We start from the raw sequence: 13,046 nt of genomic DNA, 5'->3' as shown, positions 1-13,046 counted from the left end.
TTTTTGACATTTATTTTTAGTAATGGCATCATCTTGCCAATCGGAGTAGAACTTTCAGTCATAGCATGATAAAAATTTCTTCTTGCATAATCGCTCGTGGTGCTTGAAAAGGAAACAGCTCATTCTCCCCAAACCACATCTTATCGTCTAAAAGAAAATAAGATACACTGGGTAATGTAATTGTAGATATAGTTTATCTAAGAGGTGGAGAAGATGGTTTGACCAAGAAACTTTTAGGGTGGAACTGTGAAAATAACAACCAGCTTACGACAAGAGTTGTCTGCCTTGGACAGGATAAACTAAAAAGGAAAAAAAGAGCAATGGGGTAATTAATGATGAAGATTACGTCCCTTGTGTAGCCGACAGACGGCACTAGTTTCCTCATCATGTCAACTGTACGTGGTAGCTGTCTGCTTGTGCTCAGTGCATCATCCCCAGGTAACATTAATGGGGCCTTTTCGGTCTGTTACATGTAACTTTTATCGTTTACAGCGCCTTTACATGTTTTATCGATTTACTTTGATATTATTCAAAATTTAAGAATTCTCTACTCATTACGCCCTTTTTTATAAATGAATTTTAATGTGTTCTTATAGATTTCTGACAGAAGAATGTATATGAAATCGTAAATCAAAACAGATATTGGATTTTGGGGAAGTTATATTTGACGTTTATTAAATATAGATCATGTGGCCGTTGACTCAGTTCTTTTCGTTGTTACGAATAGCAAATTTATCATATATCGACACTATGATCGCTGATACTCTCGCTCTGATCATGAAACGAATTCCAGTGAACTCATTCATCGGTTTTAGTATTTTGTTTTTTAGAATATACGTACCCGACGAATCAAAAGACAAATTTATCCTTTACTGGGTCAATAATAAATTTGACTTTTGACTGTCTGTGTATTTAAAATTAAAGATCCACTAGCACTTTTTTCTCCATTTTCTTAATCCAGTAAATGAAACCAATAAAACAAAGAAAAGAAATGTGTTCCTATATTCGTCTTTTATCTTTTACTTGTTTCAGTCACTGGACTGCGGCCATGATATAGCATCGCCTAAAATGGTTTAATCAAATAACTCCATTCCCGTACTTATTTTAAAATCTAATTCTTATTGTATTGGTTCCATTTGCCGAACCTCTAAGTTACGGGAACGTAAACAAACCAGCGCCAGTCATGAAGCGATTGTGGGACACACACATATTCAACATTACCTGGTCTGTCGCAGATAATGTGGAACCTTACAGGAATGGGAGCTTCAAATCAAAGATGAGGTGTGACCTTTGAGCGAAAAACCGAGAATTTTTACTCAAGGCACCGATAGTTTGCACAAAAGAAATTAACTGTTAACGCCTTGAATGCATGCAGCTAAATATCTCTTATGCAAATACAAGCTTCCTTGAGTATTGTTTTGGTTCCGAAAAAATGTTGATTTTCAAAATGTTTAATTAATAGGTTTTATTGATATGTTTTAATATGTGAGTATATGTATATAAGCATATGAGTATATTTATACATGAATATATAATTCTGTGCATGTGTGCCTATGAGTGTACATATGTCTATATGTATGCATTTGCACAGGTGCATGCCAAATGGACACCTGCATACTCACTCATTGTTTTTAAAAACATTGTAAAAGTATTATTTGGGGACATTGCTTAAACAGCAATGCAATTTCGTGACTTTAACCATAATGGAGTTTATGACGTTTATAATAATACTAGGCTGAATAGCCCGTCGTTGCTGGGCAATTTTTACGATAGGGTGTCTTATATAATTTTTTTTTTCTAATTCCATGTCAGACCATGCTTTCCATTACAGATAGGTCTCTTGATCAGGACAGAATTGTGCAATTTTTTACAAAAAACTTCGTTGAGGATTTTTTGCCTTTTTAAATTATTTACATGTCTGTTTTGCATGACATTAAAACATATTAAAACTTTAGAAGTTCTTACAACTTTAGTCGCCATAATGCTTTGCTTTGATTTGTTGAATGAAAATTCCTCATCGTAATAATTTTGCTTTCATTTTGTGATAGACAACTATCATGCAGAAAATGCCAGCTTCAAAATCTTGTTTTCTAATTAGGTTAAATTGGTTAAACTTTAAATTACAAGTTTAAAATGGTGTATAGTAGACATAAGTATGTATGCATGTATCAGCATCATCATCGTTAAACGTCCACTTTCCATGCTAGCATGAGTTGGACGATTTGACTGAGGACTGGCAAACCAGGTGGCTGCACCAGACTCCAATCTGATCAAGCAGAATTTCTACAGCTGGATACCCTTCCTAACACTAACCACTCCAAGAGTGTACTGGGTGCTTTTACGTGCCTCTGGCACGAGGGCCAGTCAGGCAGTACTGGCAACAGCTACGCTCAAATGTTGTTTTTTATGGGCCACCTGCACAGGAGCCAGTCCAGCAGCACTGGCAACAACCTCGCTCAAATGTTTTCTCGTGCCAGTAAGGCATCGCAGGTAACGATCACGCTCAAATAGTGTTTTTCACGTGCCATCAGCACGGGAGCCAGTCAGCTGCTCTAGCAATGATCACGCTCGGATGTTCCACCCATGAGGGATTGATGCTATATGTGTCAAAACAATTGTCATGATTTATAATAAATTCTCATATATTCCATCTTCCATATATTAAATATATATTTTTTTTAACCAAAAAATTTGGTAAAAAATATAGTATCTGTTAACAATCTTAGCAAAAACCTCACAGTTGAGTTTTTGAATATATATCAACTTTAAATAGAGCTCAAAATTGATCCGTTGAAAATACTTTATTGCAACAACAATAACAATAATAATAACAAATAAATAGACCTATGTACATTTCGATAGAACATCCAGAATGATTAATACATATCATAAAATATTATAAAATATAGGATACTCCATCTCCTCAGGGTCCCATTATTATTGCTATCATCACCATCATTATTATTAGCAATACACATCCAAAAAAAACAGAAACCATTCAAATCTAATTTTCATAGTTGACCCATGAAAATATACAAAACAGGATGAAAAAGTAATAGATGGCACACAACTTTCCATCCCAAATGTGCAATGAACGAGCAAACGGTAAATTTACTGTAAAATTGCTGTCTTCCACACATACAGGCTTGTCCATTGCAGGTGCCAGTGCCACATAAAATGCATCCTTGCGAGTGCTGCATAAATGCACCAGTGCTGATGGCACGTAAAAATCATCCAGCACCCTCTAAAGTGTTTGGCATTAGAAAGGGCATCCAACCATAGATACTATGCCAAAACAAACAATTGGAGTCTGGTCAGCTCCATGTCAAACTGCCCAACCCATGCCAGCATGGAAAATATACGTTAAATAATGATGATGATCATCATCATCATTGTTTAACATCATGACGGTTAAGTTCCTGTGACTTTTTATAGTTTTTTCTTGGATCATTTTGTTAATTGTAGCTGCTGTTTACAACCCCACACTTCTTTCTTTCCTCTAGCTTGCGCAGGTGTTATAATGCTGCTGGTAGCACAATGATCCTGCAAGAACAGATTGAGGCACACAGTATATAATTTGTACATGATATCCTGTCGGCTATTGGGCGGTCATTTTTAGGAAGGGTGGTTTGACAATTTTTGAGGATGATGAGAATAGTTACAGTTAATAACTATTGGGGCAACTCTTATGTGCTCTTGATATTTTGTCCATACAACTGAGATCTTGCTGATAAAAGGTGGAATTCTTCAGCCAGTAACCTGTAGTTGTGAGTTATTTCAGTTGGTGCAGTTTGGAGTTTAGGTTTTTGACTCCTTTATCACCAAATCGTCTCTCTAGTTTTCTTTCTGTGGTCTCCCTGATGTTGTGTGAAGTTGTTCTCTGTGTTACATTTCATAATTACAATGATCTGTGAGATACTTTTTGCAGGAATAAAATTTTATTTTCTAAATTATGTGCCCATGTTAGTTCAGACCTTCTGCTTGAATCTCTACTCCATAGTTTCAGCTCTTTGTGATATGTTAGTAATGTAATAGCTGAGGCATGTATCAAAAGGTTAATGCTTTTGAAGGTTGTTTTCATACCTTCAGACTCTGTGGTCATCAGATATTTGTTTGTTGTTTCATTTACTACCTTTCTTTCTTTCTTTCTCCAATTATGCTTTACATTGTATAGGAAGAAGGCAGAGAGAGTAAAAGTGAGTTATAGTGAAAGATAACATAAGAGGTACAAGATGAGTGGCAGGTAATGAGAAAAGGAACACTATAAACACATACAGTGAGAAAGACAGAATTATAGAGACATTATCCCTTACATTTTATTTTCTACTGAACTTTCTCATATCTTTTATCAACAGCCTCCTCCACCTTTTTTGTTACTTATTATATATACCTCTATGTGCCTCTGATCTCCATGTCTGTCATTGTATATACCTCCCTCATTGCTGTACCTCCACTCAGTCAAGGGTCTTTTTTAGCAAGTTACTTCATGACCTCACTAGTGAAAGTGTCATAAAAAACAGTACCCAGTACATTCTGTAAAGTGGTTGGTATTAAGAAAGGCATCAAGACTTAGAAGTCATTCCAAAGCAGACATTGGAGCTCAACTCAGTCCTCTAGCTCATCAGATACTGTTGAACCATCCAATCAATGCTAGCATCATGATGATGACAATGACGATGGTATTGGCAATGATGATGACATCACTGCCATTATCGTCATTGTTGTATAAGGTATCAGCACAGATACGCAAGAGAGATGATTTCATTGACATTATGCTGTGTACCAGACTTATCCTACCCTTGTAAGCATGGGACATTGATGGCAGTAAGAGAATAAATACAGGCATGTGTATTTTATCTGCAACTATAAATTAGTTAAAGTTTCTCTTTTTCTCTACCTTTCTATTCAGGTGTTACAGCTCAGTCATTTGTCCAAGCATATACTTTAGCAGCAACCAATTTTACAGTCCAACTTGCAACTCCTGAAGTAAGTATGAATCAATATATAAGCATTTGTTTGCATTTAATATGATGAATATTCTTTCATAAAATGTTATTCTAGCATGCAAAATATAATTAAATAAACAAGTTTAATTTTATCTTGAACATTCTTTGACACATTGAAAGGTATATTTTTTTATAGTGTTAGTCTTAACATATCTTGTAGTTATACAGTTTTACAATTGGGTATCTATAGCAGAATATACACTATTGCAAGTTCTTGGTTCAATTACATTTATTTCTATTTCACAAGATTTTGCATCATGCAAAAATTAGTTTAATTCTAACTTATATTCAGAAGGCATATAAGTGGATTCTATTCTCTTTACTGAAGCATTTCCTCTTTCTAGGGCAAACAGTCTGAATTTATTGATCAAGATGAACACAACCGGAGGTGGTTTAATGAATTTCGTTCAAAATCGGCATCAACTCCCATATCTCTAGAATCTGTCGATGGTAAGTATGCTAAATTATTTTCATCTTTTTTTTTAATTAATGTTTCTTCATTTTATGCTTAGCTTTATATAGAGACATGAAAAAAATTAGTTTACAGAAGAATGCTCTGTATTGAATGATTGCTTTTAAACATTTAAATTTTATTACTTTGCTTCCCAATCACATAGTTCCAGGTTCAGTCCTGCTGCATGGCACCTTGAGCAAGTGTCTTCTATTATAGCCTCAAGTCGACCAAAGTCTTGTAAGTGGATTTGGTAGACAGAAACTAAAAGAAGCTCATCATATATATATATGTATGTCTGTGTTTGTTATTTGTGTCTATGTTTGTCCCCGCCACCATTGCTTTACAATCGATAGTGATTCGGCGAAAGAGATCAATAGAAGAAGTACTAGGCTTACAAAGAATAAGTCCTGGGGTCAATTTGTTTGACTAAAGATGGTGCTCCAGCATGGCCACAGTCAAATGACTGAAACAAGTAAAAGAATAAACTATTTGTCTTGATATCTGGGCAACCATGAGAATATCTTGTTTGAATTATTGTAATTAATCAATAGTCTCTTCTCACTTCAAATTTTTCCAATGATAATGACAAAATTGTTGCATGACAATTAGGGAACCTCCATATAATTGCTCACCTTGTTTGAATTAGTAGCCAAATCTCTCTTAAATCACTCTCTACTCTTTCTAGAAGGAAATATACACTGGATAATGCAGTTTTAGATACTCTGTTTGGGAAAAAAGATGGCTGTATCTTCTTGATCAATGCAGATTTGGAGCAACAAAACTTTCACTCTTTATAACCTAATAATACCCATTTTGGTTCTTGGTCAACAATTAAGCAGTAAAATACCTGACTGACTCTCACTTATCACTTAATTCAAATTCTAGCTGAAAGTTATTTTTACATTGATGCTTAATTCTTTTGCTAATTACAATGTAATTAGCAAATAATATATAAAATGTATAGAAGATGGAGAACGTTAGTGTTTAAAGAGTTTTATATGAGCAAGGTAGATTCAAATAAGGTGAGAGACATTTATTGGGTAAATTTGTCAATATTAAGACTAAAACAACTTTCTAAATTTCAGTGTTAATCAATGATAATCAATAGAATTCAAAGATTTCAGTTGTGATCAGCATCGAAAAAAGTCATTTCTGTAAATAATATATAAACTGTGTATACCTTGAGGAGAAGCAAAATCTAATCCTTCTATCGTTAATCTATTTCAGCAAATCGATATGCTGCTCTTCTCATTCCACCTGCACCTGGTGCTGTTAATGATTTAGCACACAACAAAGATCTTGCTGATATCCTGAACTATTTCATCCAGGAGAAAAGTAAGTGGTCATATTGTTTATAATTTTAATAAACTCATAAAAGTATAAAGAGTTAAGTTTATTTTAAATTTTAATTTCAACTACTATCAAGTATTTAAGAAATCAATATTTGATGTTGGTCAAAACTTAAGTACTCAAGCATGAAAGAAAACCAAATTCATATTTATGTGTATGTATGTATACATCCATACTTTTATAAGACCCCTGGCAGTTTGCTGTGCTTGAGAAGACACATCAAGCTAAATAAAATCATGGTTGTCCTTACATAGGTATATCCCCTGCATTCCACTCCAGCTGAGCTTTCCTAATTTTGTAGGCTCATGGGTGCTGGTGCCACATAAAAAGCACCTGTACCAAAGCCACATAAAAGCACTCTTGCCAGTGCAGTGTGAAAGCAACCAGCACACTCTGTTAAGTGGTTGGCATTAGGAAGGGCATCCAGCTGTAGAAACCATGCCAAAACAGACATGGAGCCCAGGCAGCTTTTCAGCTGACCAGCTCCTGTCAAACCATCCAACCTATGCCAGCATGGTAAACAGATGTTAAATGATGATGATGATGATTTTATGTCTGCTTTCCATGCTAGCATGGGTTGCAAGCTGGCCATATCCAGACCAAATATTCTACATGTTTTATGTTCAAACTGACCAGATCAGGCCTCTCACACCTACCCTACAATGTCATTCTAAAAGTAAACAACCACATCACCAAAATCTTGAAGCTATGAGATAATGCATGATTAATTCAAAACAATATGATTAAATAAGCAGTACATTTGACAGAGAAATTTGAATGCTAAAGAGTTAATGTCAATCTTGCAATCTTTACAAAATATCCTTTTAATTAACAATGTTTCAAAACTTACATCAGTAGTATTGAAGCAAAATATCCATTTTTTTAGTGTTCTTTGTTATATATGTCATGGGTCAAGGAAGATACAGTAATGTAACATCTTCATTTCAAGCTAGAAATGGGAGTTGTGAAGTCCATGACTTGTTTGTCATTAACAACATTCGTTACAACCAAATAGTCACAACTGTGATTTTCAAGTTTATATACATGTACTTATATTTCTTTAATTTTTATGTTATTGTAGAACCAATCTGTGCCATTGGTATGGGTGTTGCAGGACTTTGTCCTGCAACACTGAAAACCAAATCTAACAACAGCTACTGGAATTTTCAAGATTACAGCATGACTGGAGTAAGAAATAACAAATTGTTCTTATTTTCACTTAATTTAATGGGCATCACATAATTAGATTTCATATTTTGTGTTTAAGTTCAATTACTATTTTGGTTTCCTAGTAACTCTTTGAGTTGTAGTGATATATTTGTTTTTAGAGTTTGACTTCATGTTGTAAATTATAAAAACTGGATATAAATATTAATGAATCACTGCTAAGTATATAATTCACTCGAACTCTGATTAAAAAAGAAAATTTGTAATTGCAAGTGCTTTTTCTCCATTCTTCAGATGCACAATATTTGTCTCTGATCACCTAGAAATAAATTCCACACCCATTTTATGTTTGGTAACTGGAATAAGGAAAGATATCATGCTATAGACACTTGTTTTTATAATTGATGCCCATTGACAGAACCATCATCTACCTCTTCTTATATTTGAAAATTATGAGTGTTTTAAAAAATCATCTATTATTTAAAAGTGGTAAAAATGGAATTCCTACTTAGGTACTTAATAGTTTTTGTTAACATTTATTACCTATTTAAATGGAGACTTGATATAAATATCAACTTTATGAGACATGGATTTTGAAAAGGAGTTTATTGCCCATTTTATAATGCAATGTTGATTTTCACAGATTCAAAACTATAATGTATTGTTCTTATTTTGATCTGGAAGTTAATCAGCCATATTTGAGCTCATAATTTTAATACTTTCTTTTTAACTGCTTCATTCATTTATTTTCTGTCTGAGAAAACAGGTCTGTTTTCAGTGCTCATTCTGGTCCTCTTTGTGATTTTAAAAAGTCATTCTTGTGACAAATAGAGGAACAAGTAAAAGCATTGGTAATACATGTGACAATTGTTGTTAACCCCTGTGGAAAATCCAACTGGAAGTTGATGATTTTAGGTAGGCTACTCATAATCCTAAGCTCACTAAGGATGGGTGTCCATCAGGCACTGATGAAGAAACAGATACAGAACTTTGTATCACCTGAATGAGCAATGTCTCAAGGTTTTAAAAATATAGTTAACTCTAGTAAGAAATCTTCCTTAATAGTTAAGAAAGCTTCCATGTTTGCTTTTTTTTTATATGAAAAGTTTGTATTTTGATTAAATTATTTTTACTCTTTTACAGCCTTCTGTGTTAGAGCTTGCTCGTAATGCTGATTTTGCAAATTTACCCATTGTACCTGAAGATTTCATTAAAGACAATGGTGCCAGTTACAGCAGTAGGTATTTATGATGTCAGATTATCTAAACACAAGCAAATTAACAAGGTTTTGTTGCATTAGTGTAAAAACTGAGGTTTACAGGAGAAGGGGAAAGGGTATCTTATGATGCTTTGTATATTCTCTGGAACATTAGCAACATTGTGAAACTGTTTTGAGAATCAAATCTCCATCTATTGCACCATGCCACATTTTATCAACAATTGCTCTAATTAAAATAGTGTTGGACATGGTCCTTGAATGTAGAACATTTGTGACAGCTAGAAAGAAATAAAAGGAGTATGTTCTACTGGATGTGCAATATTAGTGGGCATAAATGATAGAGCACAAATGAGCTGGAGAGAGAAGATAGTGCTGGTATGGGTATGTGATGTGTATGGAGGATGTCAGATATATAAAGAATTGCTGAGTGCTTGATGTGGTTGAAACATAGGAAGACATGAATTTCATGAAGAAGTTGACAATGAACTATAATAAGTAGCAAAATGCAGTGTTGGAGAAGACCCATCCACTAATGTAAGCATGGGAAAATGGTCATTATGGTAGTGGTAATGGAAGTTGAGATGCATGTTATATCTACATTGTATCTTTCACTTATGATATCCCTGTTAAGTCTCCATCTACTATATTTATCAATATTTTATCTATCACTCACTATTTCTCTTATTCACTGTACATTGTCTACCGATCAAGGAATAGGCATTTGATCTATTCATATATGTACAATTCCTCTAACATCATCCTTTATCCTTCCAGCTCTCTTCCACCATCATCCCCTATCACTCTACTATGCTTCTGTCTAGATTCCTATTCAACTAGGGTGGTATCAAATCTGTGCATGTTGTGCACCCTTACCATCACCCTTTGTTACCGATAGCCATCATTCTCTTCTTTCTGTGATTCCTCATTGATAGCTACTGCTCTTGTTTACCTTTACCCATCTCTATTGTTTATCATCACTCTCCCTTTCTCACCATCATTCATCTTTATTACTATCCAATTATGCTGCTCATGCTATTTTCTACTCTGTCCCCTTGCCAACGTGTAGTTATCATTGTCTCTCCCCCATTACTCCATCTCTCTCCCCCCACACATAACATCCTTTCATTCTTCTCACTCTGTTTCCCCATCACATTCACAGTCATACTTTCTCTTCTTTGATCCTTGTAGTCACCATTCTCTCTTCTAACCATCCTCTAGGTCACATTGCTTTAAAAGAATAGAGACAATGTAGAAAGGATTATTTTGTCTTATAGGTTCAAGGGAGCCTCTCAGTCTGTAATGCTGGTGCTACAATAGAATGCACCGAGTACATTATGTAAAGTGGTTAGTGTTTGAAAGGGCATCTAACCATTGTGACCTTCAACCCATTATGGGAGCAGTAATTCTGTGATATGGTTTTGACCATGACAACCCATCCAACAAATGGAAAACAATTATAAAATGATGATGATGATGATGATGAAGTTGATGATGATAAAAATGTATGGTTTCTTATAACATTTTTTTCTTTTTTCATCTGATATAACCGAAACGTTTTATACAAAGAAAATAATCTAAATTTATTCAACTAAAATTTCAAGTCAGTTTATACAACTGAATGTTCTCTCTTAAAATTATTTTGTCTTTTAGCTCTAGATTCACATGACTGCTGGTTACAAAATAAATATTTTGAAAATATAGTTTGAAAACGTTTTTATGGTATTGCTTACATCACAAAATAACAATTGATATAATCTTTATAACAATTAAAGAACTAAAACTAGCTTTGCCAAATTTCATTAATTTCTTATTTCTGTTGGAAAATCATTTGCACTGATCAAGTTGACTTATCGTCTGTGTTGTATCTACCAAAAGAAGCTTCAATCATGTACAAAGGTTGCTACATGTACTTAATAAATGTATAGCACAGTGAATATGGAACAAAGTGAAGTATGGCACTCAGTTGGCTACTCTTTGTCAAAGTTTTAATTTAGAAGTACAACGCAATATGTTCCTGAACTACTTCTATAGTGCACCAACACATGGCAGCATATGGTTGCGTGCATAGTGAGAGCTAGCAGTGACCTCCATGAAGCAGTGTGCTGAGTGACATTGCTGTGGTTACTTCACAAGTTGTGAAATTTGTGTTTTGTGATCACATGTATGCTGTAGTTAACAATTTTCTCATGGACAGGAACAAAGAGCCAACGTGAAATTTTGTGTTAAACTTGAGAAATCTGCTACAGAGACATTGAACATGCTTTGGCAAGCTTATGGTGATGAAGCAATGAGTTGTACACAATGTTTCAAGTGGCACGTGTTTCAAAAGCAGAAGAACGACCCTGGAAATGTGGTATTGTACATCAAGAATTTGTCCCCCAGGGCCAGACCATCAATTAAGAGTTCTACTGTGATGTTTTGAAGCGTTTGAGGGAGGACATTCAACGAAAGTAGCCAGATCTGTGGAAGAATTGAATTCTTCATGATGACAATGCACCTTGTCACCAAGCTCTCCTCACTCATGAGTTTCTTGCCAAAAACAAGATGGTATCACATGATGTTATGATGTACCTTTGCTAACCAGAACCACTAAGCAAAACTAACCCTCTCTACCTATTTGTTGAATATTGGAGAATCAGTTAGCTCAATAGAAAAATATTCATATGATTAAGTTATTTTGGTCATTAAGTCTTAATAATAATTTTCTTCTATGACTCAGAGAATAAGACATGTTTACATTATTTTCTTTTGAAAGCTAAAAAGCATTGCAATTGTTCTATTAAATCTTTTTAATTTTTTTTTTCCAGGCAGTGAATGTGATGCTATACACATCATTGTTGACCGACATCTTGTTACTGGGCAGAATGTCCAGTCAACCCTTATAGCAGTTCAGAACCTGATCTTACTATGTAACCAGAAGTAATTTATATCTCATTTCTCAAAGAATCAACCAAAATCATGAAACTCCTCTGATTCCATATGGACTGTCTTTTCATCATTATGTTTTCTATACAAAATTATAATTACTGGAAACCAAAAGTATGTTTTAAAAAATATTAATGCTGTTTTCACAATACAGCCATGTATATGAGTTTATTTTTGAAGACATAAAATATCTTAATTATCATTGTTACTTTTTTTTGTGACAAAAGAACAAATTTCAGTGTTTATTTTCAGCTTTGCAACTTTTTTTTTCTATGAAAGGTAAAGCCTGATGAGAAGGGTATAATGTTCAATGTAGAGGAGCCAATCCTTGCAATATTTTGGTGAATTTATAATTATTCAAAAACTGTTCAATAGTAAACTATTTCTTAACTTTGAAATGGAAACGATATTTACCTTCTTGTATTTCTGTCACTTTAGGCAGTGTGAATGACCATCATACTAACATACTAATATGGGTCAAATAAGTAAATGTCTACATAGCACCTTTCCTCATGTTGCAGTTCTCATCATCATCTTTGTAAGGTTTTGTATCCTGAGACAACTCTCATCACTTCTGCCCACATCTCTTTTTCCACATGATCATTTCATACTTTTCTCTTTCAACTATCATTCATCATATGCATCACATCTCCATGCCATCACAATCATATCTTACTGCCATTCAATAGTACATGTCATGCATATGCATCATACAGTCTTCCCTTCACTCAGAGAGAGAAACCCTTTATTGTCAACAGAAATACCTGAACTTTTTTCTATCTCTTCCTTATTCTGGTTTCTATCATTTTGAAATCCCACTTCTACATCTGATTAGATCTCCAAGGTAACAGAAGCTCTCAATACATATGCATCATACAGTCTTTCCTTCGCTCAGAGAGAGAAACCCTTTGTTGTCAACAGAGGT

At 34.3% G+C, this 13,046-nt stretch overlaps 1 protein-coding gene across 2 annotated transcripts; it reads left to right on the top strand.

The window, feature by feature from the left end:
* The first annotated feature begins 326 nt into the window (after positions 1-326).
* LOC106869176 (glutamine amidotransferase-like class 1 domain-containing protein 1) lies at positions 327-12,323 on the top strand. Of its 2 annotated transcripts, none has more exons than XM_014914795.2 (7): positions 327-438; positions 4,910-4,986; positions 5,351-5,456; positions 6,688-6,795; positions 7,892-7,998; positions 9,121-9,214; positions 12,004-12,323. In XM_014914795.2, the coding sequence occupies exons 1-7, from the start codon at positions 387-389 to the stop codon at positions 12,117-12,119; spliced, it is 660 nt and encodes a 219-aa protein (XP_014770281.1). In that variant the 5' UTR covers positions 327-386; the 3' UTR covers positions 12,120-12,323. The 2 variants fall into 2 exon arrangements, with proteins under 2 accessions (XP_014770281.1, XP_014770282.1); XM_014914796.2 differs by having other exon boundaries at positions 9,121-9,218; positions 12,004-12,130.
* Positions 12,324-13,046: the final 723 nt, after the last annotated feature.

The sequence above is a fragment of the Octopus bimaculoides genome, chromosome 5, assembly GCF_001194135.2.
Source record: "Octopus bimaculoides isolate UCB-OBI-ISO-001 chromosome 5, ASM119413v2, whole genome shotgun sequence".
Lineage (NCBI taxonomy): Eukaryota > Metazoa > Mollusca > Cephalopoda > Octopoda > Octopodidae > Octopus > Octopus bimaculoides.
The sequence above is the reverse complement of the archived record's forward strand: the minus strand, read 5'-3'. Positions and strand labels throughout refer to the sequence as shown.